We start from the raw sequence: 23,835 nt of genomic DNA, 5'->3' as shown, positions 1-23,835 counted from the left end.
CTGGGACAGAAAGGAATCAGCAAGGCTGGGAACAGGTTGGTCAGGCAAGGGAGTAAAATAGCCTTGTCATTTCAGCAGACAAGTGGAAAAACCAAGGGATGTTGTCAGCGGAGCAAATGTCAAAAAAGGTCACCCAGCCGTTGCCCCACCCCATTACATCACAGTGTTTCTATGAGCATGACTCTTTCACAAAGTTCTGAATGGCTTCCTCTTCTTCCATAGAAGCTGCATCTTTTGCTAACTCCACATCTCTTGTCCCTGTAGGCTTGGCACTTAGGCAAAGTTTCACTAGAGGGAGGGGATTCTGTGGACCCACTGCAGAAAGAGCAGGTCTCTCCCTCCCTCCCTCCCGCTGTGCCCCCAAAAGTCCTCCCCCACTTAAAAGCCAACTCCCCTCTCCTGGAAAGGAGTCTTAGGCTACAATCCTAGCCCCACTTACCAGGGCTTGCTTTGGCACAATGCCCACCCATTCTTGGATGGTGGGAGGGCCTCTTTGCTGAATATCTTAGGAATGCAAACATGAAACAGACAGATGACTGGTGTAACCCCACCCATCATAAACACTAAAACTAAACCCATATTCTAAAGAAAAAGTAAAAACCAGACTGAAAACTTCCATGATCTAATATTCCAGCCAAGGAATAAATGCAGTCAGGTGACTGGAAATAACAAGGGAAGACTGAGCTTCTGCCTCTGCTTCGGGTGGGGAATCGAAGCCAACCAACTACGCCAATCTCTCAACCCAGATATTTTACCGAAACCAGTCCCTGAAAAGCAGGACGAAATTGCCATACCGAGAGCAGGCTCCCTGGGAGAGCCACTTAGGTATAATATGTGCCAAGGCTTAGCCACAGAATCTTTCCGCGCCCTGGCTACGTCTCGGAATATGTGCGGTAATGAGCTCCTCCGGGCATAGGCAGAGAGTTACCAGCCCCCCTTGCGCAGCAAAAACGAAACCGCCAGGCTCTGCTTCGTTTACACTCTGGCAACGATTTCACAAGCAGCGCCAGGACGTGCCTCTTGGCCGTTCAGCACCAGGTGCCAACCAGGCAAGGCGACCCAATGGCGGGTACCGGCCAGCGCCAGGCACAGGAGCCCCGCGCTCGGCTGCTTCCTGGAGCGGCGCAGCGCTGGCTGCAGTCAGGATCAAAACAGAGCAAACTCCGACCAAGGAGTCAATAACCTCGGGAGAAGGAATAAAAACCCGAGTGTGCGTTTTTCAGCAAAACTTCAGAAGGCGCGAACGCACCAAGGGCGCACAGAAAAACTTGCCCGGGAGGGAGGAAGAGAACGCATCTCTTCTGGGTCCCCATCCGCACCTGCTAGGGCGCCCGGGGATAATAATAAAAAAAAGCCACAACCCCCGCAACGCATCGGGCTTCCTCACGAGCAACCCCTTCCCGAAAGCGCAGGCCCTCCTTTCCTTACCTTGGTGCTGGCGCTCGGTCCCCACAGACTTAAGTTTTCTTCTCTCGCAGCAGCCGCGACTCTGACAGAACTTACTGTAACAACACTTCCCTCGTCCCAGCCCTTGGGAGGCGAGGGCGGGGCGCGCGGGGGAACGGAGGGAGGCGGCGCCCGGGAGAAGCCCAGCCCCTCCCGTCCAAAAGGAATATGTTGCGAGCAGCTGCGTCAGAGGAGCTCAGGGTGCCACCAAGTGGCTCGATCGGGTCCTGCCGCCGGAAAGTTGCGCCCATTTGTTGTTTGGAATGAGCTTTCTTTGACGTGAAAGCGCGCAGAATCTGCAACATGTCACAGCTTTAGCCCAGCGAGATCTATTTCGCCTAGGGCAGTGGTTTTCAACCACTGTGTCGTGGCACCCTGGGGTGCCTTGAATGATGGTCACAGGGGTGCTGCGACTGCAAGCAACATTGGCCTCTGTCCCTCTTCCCTTCCCTCCCTTGCAATGGCCTCCTCTTATGGCCTCTAGCATCGCTGCCTCCCAAAGGATTGCACAGCTGTTTGTTGCAGCAGCACTGGATATAAACTCAATGGTGCCTCTAGGGTTGGCCAGGGGGTGTTTCCCAGGGCCCTGTGGGCAATGTGAGGAGGCACCTCTCTTTGGGGCGGGGCGGGGCGGGGGGGGCAGCTCAGAGACCAGAAGATTCCCAAGGAGAGAGGAGAAGAAGGGAGACTGAGGGATCACTCCCCAAAGGAGGGTGTTTGAAAAGGGGTAAGGAGCTGTCAGCTCTGCAGGCAAGGGGTGACATAAATGGGCTCCTGGGCCCCACAAGGGTGCCACAGAAATAATGTAGTTGGTCAAGGGAGACAGGGACCCAAATTGGTCGAAAACCTCTGGTCTAGGGGTGAGGTTTTGAAGGGTGTGTGAGAAACTTGTTTATATGGGGTGTCTTTTTTCAGGCTGAGGGCCACATTCCCCACTAGGCACCCTTCCAAGGGCCACACAGCATTGAGTGGGGGGCTAAAGCAAAACCGGGCGAATAAATGAATTGTACAAACGCTTCCCTTAGTGAAGTAGGCTACCGTCCAGACAGGAATGGGCTCTTTCAAGTTCTGCACAGCAAGGTTGGCCTGACAAGGGGTGGTTCAAGAGTCCCAGGCAATCTCCATCCAATACTAAAATGGATGGTTTTGGTTTTTAGAATTAAACATTCAACACATTGTATACAAACATTGGTGTACTGTTCAAGATCTGCCAAGGTGTTAAAGAGCTCCTCTTGGGGGATCCCACAGACACCGTGGGGATGCAGGAAAGGGCCTTCTCAGCTGCAGCTCCCAGGTTCTGGAATCTCCTCCATGGAGAAGACAGACTGGCTGCTTCCTTGCTGTCCTTCTGCCGGCAGGTGAAGACTCTGTTGTTCAAACAGGGTTTTGGAAACTGTCTGCTTTTAATGAAAGGGCTGGTGCCGCACTGTTGTTATCATAATTATTTGTAAGTTTTAAATAGATTTTTTATGTGTATGTAGTTTTAATTCTTTAATTCTTTTTAATCATTTTTAATTATTGATTTTTTCCCCATGTTTTTAGCGATTCTTGTTTTTATCTTTAAGCCATTTTGAGTCCTGCCAGAGGAAAAGGTGAGGTATAAATATATAATAAAAATAACCATTAATTTCGTAGAAAAATTGGTCCATGCAGACATTTGGAGCACAGAAGCCCATCTAAATGATCCTACTGGCCATTATAAGTGTTTTTAATGCCCACCCACCTTACCCCACTATTTTGTTCCTCAGCTGAACAGTAGTTATTAATTTGAGTAGCTTCTGAACACTCAACTCTTGAACTGCTTCTGCAATGCAATCCTATGCAAGTCTACTCTGCAGTAAAGCTATTGACTTCAGTGGAACTTAATCACAGATAAGCAGGCTGCCATGCAATAGGAATAGGCAATAGGTTGCCCTTCTTATGTTATACTACAACTCCCAGCATCCTTGACTGCTGATCATGCCATTGGATTCAGCCTGAGCCTCTTTCATTTGCAATTATTTTAGCATTTAAGCTCCTTCCCAAAAGAGTTTTAGACTTGATAGAAGTCAACTACCATAATTATTTTACATTTCTTGACTGAACATTTTTGAAAATACAAATTGAAGCGATAAATAAATAAATTAAATAAATAAATAAATGCAAAGGGTGAATATTAACATGAGGCCTAAGATAGCTCAATTATTATACATACTGATAATCTTTATTCTTTTTCTCCTTTACAGGGTTTCAAAATGAAAAGAGAAAGTAACTTCAAAAGATCCATAGTGTAGCCTATAGCAAGGCTAGAGGACAGGCATTATCCTTTATACTTGTGTAATCAGTAAACGCTTTCCATTTTTTATTGAATGAGTCCTTTGTCTTCTGGCCCCTGCCTACCCTTAGTTTGTGTGTTAATTTCTCCAAAAAATCACATCAAAAGCATTTTGGTACCACTGGTCAACATTTACGTGTCTTCCAGTTCAACAGCTGCTAGTGCAGCCAAAAGTAAATGACTCAACAGTTCTTTGTAATTAAGATCTAAATTTCTGTCCAGAAACATGTTTAGAAACACTAATGCTGAGACTCAACTATTGATGTTTTTACCCGTCAAGGGTCTAGTGTCTCACACTTTGCCTTTCAAAAAAATGTTTATTCGGCTTTACGCCCATCATGAAACACAACACAACAAAACAAAACAAATAAAATAAAACAGCGGACTCGTACAAGCCACAAGCAATACAACACAGTTCACAACTCACAAGGACTCACTTTGCCTTTATTCTGGCTTCTACTCAGTTCAATTGCAAGTTTCTTCATGGAAACTTTCCTAAACAATGTCTTTTAACAGTTGCCAGAAAGGTATCACAAGAGCGAGCAATTGAGTCATACCTAAACTCCTTCTAAAACCACTCCACTAATCATAGCCAAAGCCCCTATTATGATAAGTCCTTCCACTGGCTTTCTTGAAGTTGTTGTTTTTTTTTTCTTAAAGTGGCTGCAGAGAAACCTGAAACAGAGCAGGGCTATGGAGTTGCAGAAGAGGAAGTTAATCCTTTACACTAGCCTTCAACAACCTGGTGCCTCCAGAAATTTTGGAGTACAACTCACATCAGCCCCAGCCACCATGTGGGAGTTGTAGTCCAAAATTTCTGGAGGGCACCAGATTGATGAAGGCTGCTATAAACACGGACACTGCCATTTCCCCAGCTGAACTCCTCCTCCCTTGCTCACACCACCACTGCTATTTATCCAACATGCACTTGCCATAAAAGTCATGGCCCAAATCTGATTCAGGGTCTCTACAGCTGCTTTGACCTTTCCCCTCCTGTTAAAAAATGCCTGTACAGGATCCTACTGGTAGTTTATCCCTAAGTAAAATTTATACTACCTGTCTTCCCAGCAATATATATGAAAAGGATCTAGGAGTCTTAGTAGACCACAAGCTTAATGTGAGTTAGTGTGATGCAGCAGCAAAAAGAACTAATGTTATCCTAGGCTGCAGCAACAGAAGGATAGTGTCCTGATCAAGGGGAGTAATAGTACCCCTCTATTCTGCCTTGGTCAGACCACACCTGGAGTACTGGGTGCTGTGATTTAAGAAGTTCTGGGTGCCGCGATTTAAGGAGGATATTGACAAGCTGGAACATCTGCAGAGGAGGGTGACCAAGATGATCAAGGGTCTGGAAACCAAGCCTCATGAGGAACAGTTGAGAGATAGCTGGATATATTTAGTCTGCTAAAGAGGTGATATGATAGCCACCTTTAAATATATAAAGGGCTGCCATATGGAAGATGGAGCAAGCTTGATTTCTCCTGCTCTAGAAGGTAGGACTTGCAACCAATGGCTTCAAGTTACAAGAAACGAGATTCCAACTCAACATCAGTAAGAACTTTATGGTGGTAAGAGTTGTTCAACAGTGGAATGGACTCCCTCAGAAAGTTGTGGCATCTCCTTCACTGGAGGTTTTTAAAGCAGAGGTTGGATGGCCTTCAGTCACTGACGCTTTAGTAGAGATTAATGCATTGCAGGAGGTTGGACTAGATGATCCTTGGCGTCCCTTCCAACTCTATAATTCTCTGCTTCTATAATATGACATCTGCCAGCTGCTGGTAACTTCAATAGAGCACCTTAGCGTGAGTTTCTTTGCAGGAAAAGAATGCTGGAGACAAAATTGTGATTCTAATCATATAGATTTAATTTACAAACAAAAGGTAGAGTAAGGGCCGGCTGGCAGGCTAAGACCATGTTAGTGTCAACACATCCAATTCCCACTCACCCCCCCCCCCGGCAAAAACAGCAAAAGGACATCTTTGCATCTCCTTAAGGCTACTTCTTGGAGACAGCTGCAGGAGATCAGTCCCTCTTTCCCCCCTGCCAAATTTAAAACGGAATCTCCCCTCACCCGCCTCCCCTTTGTGGCACACACTGTCCACAGCTGGACATGTATGATCCAACTTCCATTTCAAGCTGGGATTGTTTTCCATTAATCGTTTGTCATGGGCTGCCAAGCCACTAAAACAGAAGAGCATGATGTTCTTATATAGCCCTATAATATAAAAGCTGTGCTTTACAAGAGATCAATGGCAAGCCAGAGAGGTTGGAAACTGATAAACAAGCCATACTGTCCCATTGCTGTACATTTAGGAATGCAGTTCAAATGAACGCGAACATTATCAGATCCATCATAGGTTGTGACATTTTTATTTGTTTTTTTTTTCCATAAAGATAACTTGGGAAGGGGCCAGCTGCCTTAGGACATGTAGGGAAACCTCAAATTCTAGTAGCTTCCTTGCCACCTGACTCACTGAGATTTTAAAATACACAGAATAAGGGGGAGAAGTGAGAGCCTAACCTTCAGCCTTCAAAGTTTTGAAAGGAGAATCAAGCTCTTGCCCAGGAAAATGTACATCCCAGCTCCTCTCCTTCCCCACGGTTGGTGCTGACTCATTCCAACGGATTCATTTCCAAGACTGCAGAGACACAAAACCTCCACGCGGTGGCATCCTCTCCCCATCAACATCTTGTAAGGATTTTGGTACAATTTCAAGTTCCTTTCAAGCAAACTGATCTCTTTGACAAATGTACTACCAGGTATATGATAAATCAAAGTTGGCTGCTCCCTGAGATGGAGCACCCACCACAAAGGGACCCAGGTTTTGGCCCTCCCAAGATTGTCAGGACCAGACTGCAAAAGAGCTGCTATATAACCTTTGAGAGATGCTTGGAAACCAGGAATCCACCCGAGTTAGATTCTCATGTACCTTGCGAGGGGAGAAGCTGCACTTTCTAGAATTCTCCCTCTCATACATTTGTTTGTGTTTCTGGTGCCTGGGTGGTGATGGGAGAGCTGAGGAAAGAAACTATTGTAGCTGAATGAAAGCCCTTATCATCTTTCCACAGAGCCAAGTAGCATCTCTTGAGCCTGAGTTTCTTTTATATGGGTAGTGAGCTGCCTTTACGGTTACAAGCCATTATTCTAACAAAGCCCTCCGCCCCCCAGACTGTGGAATGACTGGAAGGAAATTCTTCAGGCAAAGTATCTCCCTGTTGGCAAAACATTTCCATTTTGCCTCTCTTTCCCTCTCTCTCATATAGTGGTACCTCGGGTTACATACGCTTCAGGTTACATATGCTTCAGGTTACAGACTCCGCTAACCCAGAAATAGTGCTTCAGGTTAAGAACTTTGCTTCAGAATGAGAACAGAAATTGTGCTCCGGCGATGCGGCAGCAGCAGGAGGCCCCATTAACTAAAGCGGTGCTTCAGGTTAAGAACAGTTTCAGATTAAGTACGGACCTCCGGAATGAATTAAGTACTTAACCCAAGGTACCACTGTAGTTCTGCTAGAAAACTGCCACGCCTACTCTGAAGGTTCGCTGTGAAGATCAGTCCGAATCAAAGAGCTGGTACTCACTTACCGAACAGAGCAGTTTCCTGAAAATCAGTACATTTTCATAAATCTTGGCTTGTGCCAGGGATCGGAAAACTGTGACCCCTCTAGATGTTGCTGGAGCTACACTACCCATCGGCCCCAGCACAGGCAATGCTTAAGGCTGATGGGAGTTGTAGTTTAACAAGATCTGAAGGGCCGCAGGTTTGCCACCTCTGGCCTACATACAGTGGTACCTCAGGTTAAGTACTTAATTCGTTCCGGAGGTCCGTTCTTAACCTGAAACTGTTCTTAACCTGAAGCACCACTTTAGCTAATGGGGTGTCCTGCTGCCGCCACGCTGCCGGAACACGATTTCAGTTCTCATCATGAAGCAAAGTTCTTAACCTGAAGTACTATTTCTGGGTTAGTGGAGTCTGTAACCTGAAATGTATGTAACCTGAAGTGTATGTAACCCGCGGTACCACTGTACAGTGAAATCCAGGTCAACAGCGGTTGCTGCATCCATCAAGACACCACTTTGCAAATTTCCTATGGAGAAGGGTTTCTTAGCTCAGTTGTCAGCAGCTTATATAAGAGGAAAACATCTGGGAGAGAAAATGAGGAAACTTGGCAACTGTTTTGGCCTCTAGAGAGAGGCTTCTTGCCTCCAGAGAGTTCATTGATTTCTCCCCAGCAGGAAACAAGACTATAATAAGTTTCATGTCCTCTCTCGCCCTGGAGGAAAGATGGGAGGGATCAATGTAGGTGGGAAATACAGAAGCAAGGATCAGGAAAGGCTGGCTGCAGCTCAGATATAGGGCACTGGATTTGCATACAGAAAGTCTCAAAGTCAAGGCAGTTATGTCTCCAGAGTCAAGGCATTATGCCTCTGAATGCCAGTGGCTAGGAATCACAAGAAGTGAGTATGTTGGGGTGTGTTCAGGATTGCTTTTGGGGTTCTCATACACATCTGGTTGGCCACTGTGAGAACAGGACCCTGGACTAGTCAGGTATTTGGTCTGACCAAGGTGGTCTCTTCTTGATCCCTGGCATCTCCAGATAAGGCTGGGAAGACCCATGCCTGAAATTTTGGAGTACTGCTGCCAGTCCATGTAGACAATACTAATGGACCAATGGTCTAACTCAGTATAAAGCAGCCAGTTTTGTAAGTTCCTGTAATCAAGACAAAAGACCGAGAAGCCTCAGAACTAGGAAACTCAGTCAGAGTGTAGCAACACAGGACTTTTAGACAATACCTTTTATGGTGTAAATGTTACTCAGAAGTAGCATTTTAAATATCTCTTGGACTGTACCAAGTCATCTTGCAGAAAAGGAGGGGGACACATCTGAACGCTTCACCGTGTTGCAAAAAAATCTAGCATATGTGAGGGAGTGTTGCTCAGTCTTCTCCCTGCTGTGAGAGCTTTTCAGAGACAGCAGCCCATTCAAGCATGCCATTTTGCCACCTGCCTTATGGAAATGTGTAAAGCCGAGGAAGGGCAAGACCATCTCACATTGATTTACGCACATGTTAAATTTGTCCTGTCATAAAGCATCCAAGTGCCTTTCCTCAAATTAATGGAGTTCTTAAATCAGCTGCCATGGGAGACTGACACATTTCCTGAAGTTTGAACTTCTGTTGTTAAGAACAGAAAAAGATACCCAAAGCTCCCCACCCCTTTATGCTGTTTTGCGTAATGCTAACGTTTTCATTGCAATTCAGAATACTGCTTGCATCAAAGATGTGTTACACATGCTGTAAAACTCTTATCAGCTGGTGTGCATGGAAACAGTGACATCCAACACACACACACACACACACACACACACACACACCTATGCCTTTTGGTGCAGTTTTATTTTTGGATTTTTAGCAGCAGAGCATTTCTCCGCCGTCCTTGATCTTTTAACAAATCTACCCTCTCTTGTGTACTGAAATGTCCCTGGCATTTTGTGGATTACGTTTGGAAGGCTGGATACACTGCTGCACTGCCCATGTCTTGGAAACATGTTTTTAAAAAGGGAAGGAAGGAAGAGACACTCTGGAGTGAAACTGACATACCTTTTTAGAAAGGTGTTTCCCTCCCTACACATTCTATATCCTGCACTGTGGAGAATGAATTAAGACTTTTGGGGGAGGTTGTGCAATGAGGGGGGACACTGCGCACTTCTCAAGATAACACAGGGTAAATAGAGGCACTGGCAAGTAAACCCATAGGGCTGCCTACCAGTTCCTACAAGCTTGGTTGTATCAATTCCCCTCCCCGCTCCAAAGCAGCATTTTAAAGGCTTGTTAGATGACATTTCTTTCAAGAAACCAAGCAAAAACCAATGTAAAACTCAAGAAAAGCCCAAAATTTATTGGGAGATTCAAATCCAAACAAATATCACAGTGTGTGCTACATAAATCTTGGGCCCTATCCCTTATATCAGGTGTGCGGAACCTTTGGCCCTCCAGATGTTGGTAAACTACAACTCCCATCAGCCCCAGAAAGCATGGCCAATGGTGGGAGTTTTAGTTCAGCAACATCTGGGGGGCAAAGGGTTCCCCACACCTGCCTTTGATTATCAAATTCAGAGCCACCAGACTGTCAGCATTTTGAGGGAATAGTTCAGCTGCATACCAAAACATTAGGCTTTATTTAGCATTTAAAGTGGTTGAATCAATCGTCGTCCTAGTGCAACAAGTCCACTTTTTGAAAAAGAAAAAGGACACCAGACTTTTTGCCGGTTGGAAAGTGACAGGAAATGCACTGATGAACAAATAAATAAAGGGAAAGAAATGTAAACACACTGCAAAGAAATTGGGATGAATTCAGGACAAATGCTCATTGCCTTATGACCTGCCCTCCACAATAAACAAATCAGAAGGAATGCTCATTAAAGACTTGCTGAGACTTGGCTGGAAGAGCTGGGAGGCACAACCTACCTCAGCTGTGCCCATATGAGCACTTGGCACAGCACAAAGGTACATTGCATGGGGGTAGAGCGTCTGTGTGTTCCTATGTCCACAGAACCACCAGAAAAACCACCAGAAAAACTCTTAATATTGGGATGGGCTTGGAAAGTCTGCACTTGGGAGTTCAGCCAGACAGAACATTAGGGATGCTGCTGGTCCCTCAACCACCTTGTTGCCCAGCAGCATCCCTGACCGAGCTGACAGCTACACGCCCCTGGGCAAGCCAGACCCTCTCCTCTGCTTCTTATCTCCAGAGAGTTTGGTATCAGAATTATCAGTTCCCTTACATGGGCTTCCTATAGGAAGGCAAGATAACAGAGGCTCCTGGGTGTGACAAGAAGGTTGTGTGACCAAAGCCACTTTCCCCACCCCAGAGAGCACAGATTACCAAGCAAAACTCATGGGCCTCATGCTGCCTCTTGTCGTGCAAAGAGTGAGGGTGAACTAGCTTATGCACCTGCCCTTGTTACAGCAGCAAGCTTAGAGGAATGAAGTGTAATCCAGGAGCATAAAATTTCTTTTCTCCGAGTAAAAGACCCTGGCGGAGCCAAGGTTTTGCACCGCCCATCATCAGCTTTTCCTTCCATTGTAGTCCTACACATGCTAACTTGGGAGTAGGCCCCATTGAACTCAGTATGACTTATTTCCAACTGGCCTGCACATTCTGCTCCACTGAATCCAGGGACATTAGCCTACACTGATGTATACACAGAGAGAAGGCAGAGCTATCCTGTGGTTCTGGTTGTCCCAGCCCCTCTGCTAGGGACTTGGATAGGGTTGGGAACCTTAGGCCTGGGGGCCAAATGCAGGCCTTCCGGCCTCTCCATCTGTTCCTCAGGGCTCTTTGCAGGCCACCCACCTTCCAAAGGCCATACCCCTTACTGGCCCTGATCAGCAACCTCCTCCATTCCTTCGCATTTCTCCCCCTGGCTGGAATGTTTTTAAATGGTGGTGGTGCTTCTTTCTTGCCAGGATGAAGCAAGTGGGGGAGAAGAGAGAATATAGAGAATTCAGGTTGTGCTTGGCTAGAATGCAGCCTACTGTACAAAAGGTGAAAGAGTCAGATCTAATGCTCTGCGCACTTTTGCCTCTGCTCCCACCCATAAAAGGAAGGTGGCCCCCAGGAGGTTGCACCTTAAGGGAATGTGGCCCTTGGGCTGAAAAAGATTACCCATCTGCTGTAACAGAACAACTTGGGTAGGTCTTGAGAACCAATTTTCATTCAAATGAGGGTCTCAAGACACCATTCTTCCAAGATCTGTTGCTACGCCTGGTGGCCTGCAGGTAATGCCTTCTCCTGCCAATACTTTGCTTTCATGTTTCAATACAGAGCAATCCTTGGTATGTTTACTCAGATGGAAGTCCCTCTGTGTTCAATAGGCCTTACTCCTTTGTCACTGTGTTTAGGATTGCAGCCTAAAGGTGATGTCTCAGTGACCCAGTCATCAGCTACTCACTCTTTATCCTCCTTCCTGCAGAGTTAAGACTGTGTAGGTGTTCACTTCACAGTGCAAAGAATATTTTTTCCAAAGTTATTACTGATCTTTGAGAGGCTCTGCAAAAGAAACACATTTTTCACCTACCTGAGGTTAAGCACACTGCATGTGCAGCATTGTAAGCCTCCATTCTCAGCTTTGTTTTACTGACACCACAAAGCCTCAGCATTTGACAGAAGAACTGAAGGTGCAAAGTGAAACAGCAGTTCTCTTAAAATTTCACAGCAGTCACTTTGAAAAACACACCCACCCACTGTTTCATGTCTTTGCAAAATAGAGCCAAACATATGTAGTGTCCACAATGGAGAATACATTAAAATGTGAAGTGGACAAAAAAAGGATTCCAAAATAATCTATCGTGCTATTTTATTTCATCGCCAATGAATTTTAAAAAAGAGATTACGCTCTTTTGAGCCTCTCCTTAGAACAACCCTGCGCTATAAAACTCACAGACAGTAGAAACTCAGCTAGCAGGAGCCAAACTCAACTATATACAGATAAATACCAACCATACGGCCACAGTGCTGAGCTTCAGTTAAAAACACCCTCACAGCCATTAATGTACAATCTCCCTTGCGAACATCTTGCATGTGGTGCCGGTGGAAGAAAGCCATGTATGCCATGGGGGACTGGCAACATATTCTCAGAGGTAGGAGGTGATGGCATGCCTCCCTGGCTTCGTTCTCCTGCTCCCGTGGGAAGCACAGCCATTGCTGGCCTGAACTCTATGCATTCCTGGTAACAGCTTGTGCTCTGAGAGGCAGCTTGGAGAAACACTAGGTGCACCACAAGCCTGGAAACCTGCCTTGCAATTACATGGAGCACAAATCCAAGCTTGGCCCGGTTGCAAGAGCTTATATGCCCACCTGGCTCAACTGGAGAGAAAGTTTTAAACATTTTTATATTAACAGGAATCAGAAGAGAAGGAACAAGTTGAAGAGGCCAAATGGCAGGACACCTTCTCTCCTTGGATGTAGATGATTTTTAAAAAGTGCTCAGCTGCCCAAGATTTTGGTTTTGGGGAGTAGGAATATTGGGAAGGCAAAGGTTCCTCCTGATGTGCTCGATAAGAGATGGAAGACCGTCTCACATGTGTACACCTGCCTCTCCAGATGAGGGGACAAAGTGACAGGATTGTGCTTATAAGATGACCCCCCTGAGCTAGAAATAGGCTGGCACACTCAAAAACAAATACACACATTCTCTAAATAAGGATGCACGTTTCAGCATCTCATCATCCCAGGCGCTGCCTTCTACTGCTCCATCACTTCTCCCTCCCACCCACCACCGCAGGTATTCTGAAAACAGCAGGGGATATGGAGCCACCCAAGCACACCTGGATCCACTACCAAACACCTTTGTAGGTGAAAGGCTGCAAGTCCCACTCGCCATGCCTCATGGATAAGCAGCAGCACCAACAAAACCTTCTGGGGGTCGGGGAGCTCAAGAAACGAGCCTGAATCCCTCCGTTTTTTTGCCATTTCACTTCGCACTGCGTGAGAGATCAGCATCCAAGTAGATCCCTCCTCATTAGCATAGTAGAGCCCATTATGTGATCAGGCTCCTCCTTGCAGAGAGGCCCTGCCTGGCCCCTGCCTGTAGGTACACCCTGCATGTGGCTCCAGCCTGACACCACCCGAGATTGCTAGTTTGCTTTGAAGACGTCCTTCCGCAGCCGCACCTCCTTCAGCACCCGGGCCCGGAAGGTGTCCCAGTCCTCGTCCCTTTGGCGCTTCATCCCCACGGCTTCTTGCACCTCCAGGCAGTGAGTCCGCAGGAAGGGATTGTACTGCTTCTCCTCGCCGATGGTAGAAGGGCACTTTAGGGGAGAGAATGAGACAGGCACACACTTGTGAGCATGGACAACGGGCAGCACAAAGCAGTAACTCCTCCTAACTGCTTTCGCATTTGCCGCTTTCCTTTGAATGGAGGGGAGGCGAGGCCAGGACCTTGGCATGTTGGGCAAATTGGACCACCCCAGCTTTATACCTGGCGCTTTTTGCTCTTTCGAATTTGACCTCAAATGCTTTTGATCTTGGCCCTTGGGTGGCTTTTTGCAAGGATGTGAAAGCAGTAAAGACAACATAAAGCTCCCCGTCGGGCCCTGCCAGCTTTGGGCTTGGTGATGTTTTGCATAGATCCCAACCAAACTATTGCAATGGAGCCTCGGTTCTCGAACGTCTCCGTTGACAAACAATTCGGAACCGAACGCCGGAAACCAGGAAACTCGGAAGTAGAACGGCTTGCACTGCGTGTTTTTCCATTTTTCCCAATGGATTTTGCCAACTGCCCATTGATCCTCGGTTCTGGAATGTTTCAAAAGTCAAACAGTCTTCCGGAACAGATTACGCCCGAAAACAGAGGTTCCACTATACCAGTATTGCTACTCAAAAATGTAATTTAATTCGGTGTTAGGGTTATGGCATTGCAAAGGCCACCACTGCTCTCTGCACAGATGGCTCACAGTTATTATTATCATTTATTAAATTTATTAGTCACCTTTTTTTGCCATGGCAACTCAAAATGACTTACCAAAAGAACAGACGTACCTTAAAACCACGGAACATTCCACCCACTCTAAAAGGCCATAGATAGTAAAAAGCCAAAGGCCTGGTTAAAAAGGAATGTTTTTGCCTGGCGGCCAAAGATATGCAAGGTTAGCCTCCCTGGGAAGAACATTCCAAAAATGGGGAGCCACCACCAAAAAGGCCTATTCTCATGTTCTCACAATCTGGGTAAGTGGAACAGTGGAAGGAGTAGACACATAGATGCAGGTGAGGTTCAGGTAACTGCAGAGAGAGATACTATACAAGGGCTGGTGAAACTAGGCCAAGCTCTGCAACAGAAATGAACCCAGAAGGAATTTAAGATTTAGGTAAGCAACAATGATGAAAATGGGCAGCAATTACAGGCACAGGAACATCACAATGAAAGAGAGACTGAGGTGGAGGGGGCAGGGGACAGTGGCACCCAGCAAAACTGTGGATGGAGTTTCCACACGCATGCTTGCCTGAGTACTTGCACACTTGGTTGGGTGTGGTTAATTCCCCCCCCCCCCGGGTTTTTTCAGGTGATACCTGAAAAGCAAGCTATTGATATCTCACAGAAAGGAAGGCAAAGTGCATGGCAAGCAACTGAGGCAGCGAGACCACAGCATGAAAGAATTTGCCAAGAGACCCACAACCTCCCAGACAAGCAGATCCCAGCTGAGAAAGTACCACCTGCCACATTCCCCAGGCTGGTTTTGCACCAGACAACCACCCCACTCCAGACTTCCAGAAGGGAGGAACCAAAATCAGAAACCAGATGCCTGCAGTTAAGAAGACAGAGGCAGGAAACTCCCTGGACAGGTGTTACCCAGCTGCACAAGAGAGCCAGGAAGCTGTTCTTGGATGAATGCCATGGCATCTGCAGTGGATGCAGGCGGCTGGACAAGGAGGGCCTTGGAGAAGTGGGCATGTGCCCGATGCACAGGAAGGGAAGGGGAATGGAGGGAAACAAAGAAACACACACACACACACACACACACACACAGTGCCAGCAGGTTGAGTCTCTTGTCTATAAGAACACTCCAAGATCCATCAATTCCGCCCCCCCACCCCAGCCACTTTTCTCCAATTCTCTCTTGATTCTACAGGGACCACAGCTGATCTGAAAGAACCATCTCATGCATGCATACACCCAGCCCTCTCACCGTGCTTCTCTTCTCAACCCGCTGTTGATTCACCCACTGTAGCTTCTGCTCCAGGACGGGATTCTCCAGCTCCAGAAGGCGTGCAAACATTAAGCACTCTGAAGCATACTCGTGCCCTATTAAAAAAAGAACAGGAGCAGGCAGTCAACAGGGGCTGCGCTGATGCAGAGCTTCATCCTGCTGAGTGTCCCTCCCAGTGACCCTCTAGTGCCTTCACCTCCTCTAATTCCCAACCAGCCATTGCCCTACTTCAGGACCAGCGTAGAAGGTGATGGGCATCTTTTCTGTCCGTGCAGCTATTCCAGCTCCTACCTGGCCAAAGCAGTGTGTCTTCAGCAAGATCAGCTGCTGTGTCCAGCGATGCCAGCATTGTTTCTGCCGTCCCTTCAAATATTCGACCTGGATGGTTAAGGAACAAGGAGTTAATTTCTACAGGGAAGAAGCACAAAAATAAAGTGCCAAACAGAAACAAAAGGAGTTGCTTTATACCAAATCAGACCACTGATCTGTCTAGCTCAACATTGTCTCCACTGACTGATGGCGGCTTTCCATGATTTCAGACACGGATTGAACTTGGGGCATTTGCACGCAAAGCAGATGTTCTACTGCTGAGCTACAAGCCTTCATCTGACAGCTTTTCTCCCCTTAAGTGTCTCCTCTCTCACAGACACTGCACACCTCCCAGAGACGAGGACCAAATCACCTCTCTCCTATTCCCACCAACAAACTTGGAGCTTGTTGTAGATGTCTCCACACAAATTAAGCACTGGGAGCACAAGTGCAGCTGCTGCCTTCTAGTGCCTTGGGGAGGCTTTCATATGTGGAGAAGCACAACCTCCCAGGAAGCAATGGCTGTCCTATATCCCCCTTCCCCACTGACTTACCACAGCCGGAGAGGAAAAGGAGGTCTCCCGAGAAGAGAGAGGCTGGCCCTTCGAAAGGTTTGCCATCCAGCACGTACACCATATGCCCCACAGTGTGTCCCGGCGTGAAGAGGGCCTTGAAGTTCAGACGTCCTATCACAATGGTCTCTTTATCTGAGAGGGGACTGGAATGCAACAGTTGGGTTTGTGATCATGAGGAGGAAGGAAAACCATATTGCCAGCCTGGAAGACCTTAGCATGGCCCATAGGCCAACCTAGATGTTGGCCCCCACTAAGGGCGCAGAAATCACACCTCCGTGGCTAGGAGGCTGCCCACCTGTCTGCATGCTCCTCCACTGCTCTTGGTGGCTTGGCCGCAAGCATTGGAGGGGGCGCCAGTATAGCTCCTTACCAATGGTGCAAAAGAGCCTAGGTATGCCTCTGCACAGAGGAGACCTGGACCCCAGTTCTTGACTGGCCAAATGCTTCCTATGGAAAATGTCATAGCAGCTTGCCATAGAACGAGGGTGGGGGGACCTGTGCCCTGTCAAGGGCCACATTCCCTTGAGGATAATCTGTCAGATGCCACACCCCTTTCCCCTCTCTTTCTCTCTCTCTTTTTTCTCCCCCTGCCCAATGGGATGTTTAAAGGTAAAGGTAAAAGGACTCCTGACCATTAGGTCCAGTCGCTGACAACTCTGGGGTTGTGGCGCTCATCTTGCTTTACTGGCCGAGGGAGCCAGCATACAGCTTCTGGGTCATGGGGCCAGCATGACTAAGGCGCTTCTGGTGAACCAGAGCAGCGCACAGAAACACCGTTTACCTTCCCGCCGGAGCGGTACCTATTTATCTACTTGCACTTTGACGTGCTTTCGAACTGCTAGGTGGGCAAGAGCAAGGACCGAGCAATGGGAGCTCATCCCACTGCGGGAATTCGAACAGCCGACCTTCTGATCAGCTTCCATTGCTCCATCCATTTAGTGATCCCACCCCATATTTCCACTCCCCCTCTATCTGGGACCTTCCAGTCTTCATGAAACTGGGCTGAGGGGCCACAGATTGCCCATCCCTGCTTAGGAGGAGGAGGAGTCAGGAACACTAGCAAATGCTGCAGCTGCTCCCCAGGAACCTTTTTAGCAGATATTAGAGAACTTTGGATTATTCTTTATAGCCTCCCGACAGATCCCCAGCTAATGGGAGGATTTGCCTTTACATTCCAGGCTCAGCAGGGGAACATTTTATCCAACACTTATCCACAGGAGAGGAGAAATAAAAAGGTCACTTACTCTGTCAATTCTGGGATGTCGTCATAGCTGCTGCCATAGACTCGGCAAGAGCTGTGGCGCCGCCTCAGCGCTGCATTGCCTCCACTGTGATCCCTATGAGAGAAAACACGCTTGTTATAAAGCCACAGTATAAAAAAAAAAAGTTCATCTACCTAGCAGTCCTCATTTCACCTGCCGGATTTCAGTGCCCAGAGCCAGAGATGTGTTCCCAAACAAGGCATGATGGGGGCAATTCCCTCCCAGCTGGGTCACGGAGAATGAAGAGTCCCAAATATTATATTCTTTCCCTGCCCCCCTCCGCAAACGTCTGCATGGATGGCACCCAAAGATGGCTGCAGAGCATTTGCTCAGCACACCTGTATTTTGAGGCCTTCTAGGGCCCATCGAGGTAAAGGGAAGGAGGGAGCCCCCTTACCAATGCTTGTGAGTGCACAGGATGGCCTCCAGCGTCACCCCCTCTTCCTCGATGACCGACTGCAGAGAGAGAGAGAGAGAAAGGTTTATAGGAGAGGCTCATGTCCTGCATCCCCAGAAAAGGCAGGAAAGATAGCTAGCCTGAAACAGAGGAACATCCTCCTGCTCTGTATAAGAGAAACAGGTTCTGAATGGCAAAGGCAGGAACCAGAGTCACACAGCACAGCCAGAGGGACTGAGAAAGGCAAGGCAGCTGATCCCTATTTCAGGGCTTAGATAAGTCTAGCAGAAGGCCATTCCGATAAGATATGTGACTCAACAGGGCAGGAGAGAGCAGTCTGGAAAGCGACAAACACACAATAGCATCACAAGCAAATGTGAAGGGCAAAGAGGCTTGGAAATATCAACAATGAGATTTCTAAACTGATTCTTTAAAAAAAAACAACGCATGTAAATGTTTTTAAAAAACAATTACTTGCAGAAAGTGCTGTCTTCCAGAACTAATGTATGTACAGATATTAAGTCTTGTATGCAGACATCCACATGGCATCAAATTAAGCTCACATCCACAGGGTATACTTCAATATAAAGCAGTAATATAATTTGTCCATAGCGGCTGCTGTGACTAGGACAGAAAGGGGATTACTGTCCTATTATATTGTTAATAAACCATATAAATAAACTGATCTTCAGTTAGTTTTTTAACTTTTTTGTAAATGTTTTTAACTGTTTCTCTCTCTCTCTCTCTCTCTCACACACACACACACACACACACAGAGAGAGAGAGAGAGAGAGAGAGAGAGAAGCAACACATGAAGTGACAACACGAACTGATTAAGAATAAGTCTCATGCCAGCATACAAGAAAGCACCCAGGCCAAGCTGAACTGAGGGATCTGCAATTGATCTCTTGGCAGGGGCACTGGGCAAAAGGGATGCTGCGCTGTTTTTGTGATCAAAATCCCCACCTGCATTTCTACGCAAGAAAGCGGGTTGGTGGTGCACGCAGATGTGTTTTATCACAAAAACTGAAACCTCCAAGCCTGCATTAATCCGGGGGGTGGGGGTAGAAGAGAGACTGCAAAACCTATCATGGCTTTTGGCTTGGCCCTCTAATCATGCAGACTCCTGTTACCACATATGAATTAGGGGATAAGGACAGGGCTTACTAATGAGAGTTTAGTAGTATTTGCAATTTAAATTGCATTTAAACTGGGAGTTACTCCATTATGCCCAGGTGCATAATTGACGGTCTCTTGGTCTCAAGGCAGCAAGGGCACTTCCACCGTGTCACTATTCTTAGAATCATAGAATCATAGAGTTGGAAGAGACCACAAGGGCCATCGAGTCCAACCCCCTGCCAAGCAGGAAACACCATCAGAGCACTCCTGACATATGGTTGTCAAGCCTCTGCTTAAAGACCTCCAAAGAAGGAGACTCCACCACACTCCTTGGCAGCAAATTCCACTGTCGAACAGCTCTTACTGGGTCCTCACTCACCTTGACAGGCCCATTTCCCCCAAAGGATCCCATGCATCATCTAAATTGGTTAGTCACTCAATGTCTCCTCCTCTGGGCAATGTACAATACATTAAAGGGCCAGTATAAGGTTTAATGCACAAGCCTTCAGCTACTGGGCAGTGCCACCTTCCCCCATCAGAGTTACATATTCCCAGGCCATCTGTCTTCTATCCACTCTGTTCAGCTATAAAAAGGTTACTGGAACTGGAGCAACAGAGCACTAAGTTTGTGCATTACATTCGCCTCCCAGAGTGCGTCCAGGCAATGCTGCTCCTTGGCTAGGATTCCTTCCGGTTTGTCTTTGTGGAATTTCCTTGCAGGTACGGGCATATTTTGTTGCTTCTGCTTCAGCATTAAGCTGTTACTTCAACTGCAATTCACACGGCATCACTCTCTATCAGAACAGCACCAAGACAAAGCCCCTGAACTGGGTCAAGGAGGGAGGAATTGCTTCCAGCAGCCCTTCACCCTCCAGTTCCAAATCTGGATCCCCAGCTTTTCCTCTCCGGGTCACTGGTCTGGCTGTCTCATCCGGCCACCCGGCATGTCTCCGCCGGCTGCATCTGAACAAAGCAGCACAGCCGCTTCTCAAGTATAACAGGAAGAGCCAGCCGGACGGGAGCCTTTGAAGGGAAAACACGAAACAAGCCCCAAGCAGGAGGGATGGTGCGCATCATGTGAGGCTGCCGCTCTAAACTTGGAATGACCTTGGCCGTGGCCAGCTCCTACTTAGCCAATTGCAGATGGTCAGGAAAGCAGGGTGGCAGGAACCAAAGCCTCAGGCAAGAGGCAGTGAGGAGCAGGCTCTGGGGAGCGGTCAATCACAGATTTAAAATTATGTGGGGTTGGGGGGGGGCTGAAAGCAGCAACTAATACCACTGAAGGAAGTCAAACATGTGCATCTCTGGGTGGGGCGGCTGGCCCCAACTGAATGTAAACAGGGCTCCACATGCCAAGGCAACAGTACAAATTGCATTATCAGTTTTCAGTCTCTGCTTTAACAGCACTTGCCCCTGCAGCAGGGGGGCACTGTCCTGGCAGTTCCCCCAGCCACCCCCAAAAGCAGACGAGGTCTCAGTCAGGGAATGGGTGATGCATGCGCAACCACGTGAGAGAAGTTTGGGGTCTGAATGAGCGGGAGGCCCAGCTGAGCGAGCAGGAAAGCAGCTGGGTGGGTGGCCAAGCAGACCTTAACAGGCTTCCCATTGCTGCCCCCAGTTTGCCCAGAACTCGCCCCTCAACATATTTATTCCCCTCTGTGAGTGACAGCAGGATCTTGGGACTGGGGTGAGCTATGAGGGGCTGAAGGGGCTGTGAAAGAGTGGCATCTGAAGGGGGAGGGTTGGCAAGGAGGCTGTGGGTTGGAGACGAACATGAGCAGAGGCAGCAACCCCTAGTATTTTGTAAAAGGCTAAACCTGGCTTAGTTTACAACTGATTTAGTGAATGCGGTTTCTTTCTTTTAATGCAGCTTCCTTTTTCTTCTGCTCCCTTTTCTTCTGTTTTAAATAAAATCTGTTCCTTTCATATTTTAACCTTGAAGTTGCTTACCTTTTTTGTCTAGCTGTAGGAACTGGATTACTTGCATTACCTAGAGTGCAATTCCCTCCTGCTCTAAGCTTGGTAAAGAGAGGGGAGTGGAAAGGACAGATGGAGGACTTGCCTGGCCAGATCAAGGGGCTTACTACGAGGAATCCTCTCGTCTCATATTAATCCTCCACAGCTCCAGGCGCCTCCCAGTATGGGAGCAAGGAGGGGAAATGGGAGGTAGTGGCATTTGAGGATTAACACACACACAATGCTTCCCTACCTGCTTTTTCTGAGAGAAGCCAGGTGGGCTATGGGCCTCTCTGCCACATTCCCATACTGGGAATGGGTGCTGAGAGATTTGCTACCCATAGCAAATGATTCCTGCATTGCAAGGGGGTTGGACCAGATATGACCCGTTGAGTCCCTTCCAACTCTCCAATTCTATGATGCCATACTTCCTGACTTGCAGCACAGCCAATTAGCCACTGTGCTATGCTAGCTCTTGGTTTAATTTGCAAAGAATCCCAGGAATTATAACCTGCTGATGACACCAGGAACTCTCTAGATTTCTACCCCCTCCCATCCACCTATACTAGAGCTCCCTGCGGAAAGCAAAACTGCTGCCATATTAGCAAAAAATATACAGAGTAGCTGCTCCACCTGCTCTGTTGGAAGTGCTGTTCCTATGCATAGAAAGAGTCACCCATGTATTTGGGATACTGCAAGTGCAGTGGCTGAACCAGATGATGACCAAACATGCAGATGCCTTCAATGCTATATTATTATTAATAATAATATGTTTATAAGATGCCTTCCTGGACCAAGTCCAGATATCCCACATATAGGGATACCTGCCAGGACCTTCTGCGTGCAAGACCACTGAGGTACAGCCCTCCCCCTTTAAATCTGAAGAATCAAATAAGGAAGGAAATGCTAGTCTTGCTCCACAGGGAGAGAGGAGGGGCGATAGGTGTCACATTTTGTCTCTCTCACCTGTACCGCCAGTGGGTCAGAGGGGTCTACAGCTGCAGCACAGTTTGAGCCAGTATCAATAACAAGATAGCTGTAGTTATTGGATAGGACAGGGATGGGAAGAATCTTCACTCCTAGGATGACAGAGGCAGACATAGAGCAAAGGAAAGCAGGAAAGTCAACACAACAGACCTTAGCAAATGCTGCAATTTTTATGTTAGCATTTATTTTCTTAATACTATCTCTTGTAAAATCACCTTATTTTTTTAAAAAAGACATATAATATCATCTAATGTCACACAATACAGACAAAATTATCTATTATCAATACATGCTAAAGTATTAATAAAATTGCAATATTATAGTAAAATGACACCAAGTGCCTTCTGTGCTGCAGCAGACAGGCAGCTTATATATATATATATATACACACCCTGAGCTCCTTTGGGAGGAAGGGTGGGATATAAACTTAATAAATGAATAAAATATACTTTTAAAAGGACAAAGAAGCACTAAATAATACCACTTCAGACTGCTGGAAGGGTTTCGTAGGAGTGAATGCTCCTCCATACAAAGGTGTTCCCTCCACACAGAAAACCAGCACCTCAGGCTTTTCTTTGACAGACTAGTTTCCTACATGGAGGGAATTATTCTGAATGGAGGAGCATTTAGCAATACCCCCCCCCACTGCCATCTGAATAGTATAGACCAAACATAGGACTAAGATACCCTGTGAGAACAAGGCTTGAACTTCATGTGGGTGACCACTGTGTGGGAGGATTGTGGAGAGTCTGTTAGGGCGGTTTGTTGGGGGTTTTCCTTTTTAAAGGAAACACTTGCTTGTTTCTTATGCTGATAAATAAACCTCTGCATAATATAAATACAAGTACAAACACAAAACAAGAGTTAAGCAAAACTGTTCAAAGCATTTTGGGTACTCTGGAGCAGGAGTGGTGGCAGTTAACAAACAAGTTTATTTAAGCAACTGAAGTATTTCCCCTTCTGAAATAGCAAAGTGGGGTGGGGGAGAGAGAAAGAGAAAGTGAAATAATAAAAAAATAAAACCCCAGACACTAGCTTGCTGCTGCATGTTCATCTTACTTCAGAAATCAAACTTGCTTATGCCCCTTGCAAGAGCTTAGGCACAAGGAACAGTGTTTAGAGTCTTGCACGTATTAAAAAAGAAAACCTAAACTTGAAACAGAAAGCCCCAGTTCTTCCAATTTCAGGTGTGGTGTGTAATTAATTTCGGGCGTCAAATGTCTGGATTTTCAGGAGGGGTTCATGGGGGAAGCATCTCAAGCAGCTGGATTCCATAAAGGAGTCAAGATTTTGCACTCTGCACACACCACTCTGCAGGTGTTGCCTCTGGCCATTAATCGCCTGGAAATTTCATCAAAAGAAATACCCAAGCAATGCACCTCGAAGCAGCAAAGCACACAGGCTAATCGGAAGTGCATTGGCAAAAAGACTGGGCACTCACCGCTGAACACCACAGGCTGAGGAACAGAGTGCCCCTGCGGGTAACGCTCCCGCGCTTTCTTCACCTGACGCTTGTAGAACAGGTAGCCCAGCCGAGTGTGGGCATACAGATTATACCTGAGGGACAGGAAAGACCAACAGTGAGCTGAGCCTGAACATGTTCATAAACATCATTGACATCATTCCTTCCATCGAGATTATGCTTAACCATGCAGAGAGCTAATAGCTGTTTCTGTCTGGCTTCTACAGCAAAGCCAAGTAAAATTTTATAGACGGCTGCAGGCTGCAGGGATTAAAACCCTGGGAATCTAGCACAGCAC

At 47.1% G+C, this 23,835-nt stretch overlaps 2 protein-coding genes across 3 annotated transcripts in view; both read right to left on the bottom strand.

Moving 5' to 3' along the window:
* LOC307212167 (protein lifeguard 3-like) overlaps window positions 1-1,575 on the bottom strand; it is a 35,602-nt gene extending 34,027 nt beyond the window's left edge. The window contains exon 1 of the mRNA XM_079969226.1: window positions 1,429-1,575. The gene's annotated coding sequence lies outside the window, so the exon portion shown is untranslated. The remainder of the gene's footprint in view (window positions 1-1,428) is intronic.
* An 8,059-nt stretch (window positions 1,576-9,634) lies between these two features.
* LOC307212145 (putative hydrolase PNKD) overlaps window positions 9,635-23,835 on the bottom strand; it is a 36,112-nt gene continuing 21,911 nt past the window's right edge. For both annotated transcript variants that reach the window (XM_079969169.1, XM_079969168.1), the window contains 8 exons: window positions 23,517-23,632; window positions 22,055-22,167; window positions 18,014-18,072; window positions 17,599-17,691; window positions 16,334-16,497; window positions 15,762-15,848; window positions 15,450-15,565; window positions 9,635-13,574 (listed from right to left, as the gene is read on the bottom strand). In XM_079969169.1, the coding sequence (XP_079825295.1) occupies window positions 13,401-13,574; window positions 15,450-15,565; window positions 15,762-15,848; window positions 16,334-16,497; window positions 17,599-17,691; window positions 18,014-18,072; window positions 22,055-22,167; window positions 23,517-23,632 (922 nt within the window). In that variant the 3' untranslated portion in view covers window positions 9,635-13,400. The remainder of the gene's footprint in view (window positions 13,575-15,449; window positions 15,566-15,761; window positions 15,849-16,333; window positions 16,498-17,598; window positions 17,692-18,013; window positions 18,073-22,054; window positions 22,168-23,516; window positions 23,633-23,835) is intronic.

The sequence above is a fragment of the Podarcis cretensis genome (assembly GCF_951804945.1).
Source record: "Podarcis cretensis genome assembly, chromosome: 1".
NCBI lineage: Eukaryota > Metazoa > Chordata > Lepidosauria > Squamata > Lacertidae > Podarcis > Podarcis cretensis.
Note: the sequence above shows the minus strand (reverse complement) of the source record. Positions and strands in the feature narration are given on the sequence as shown.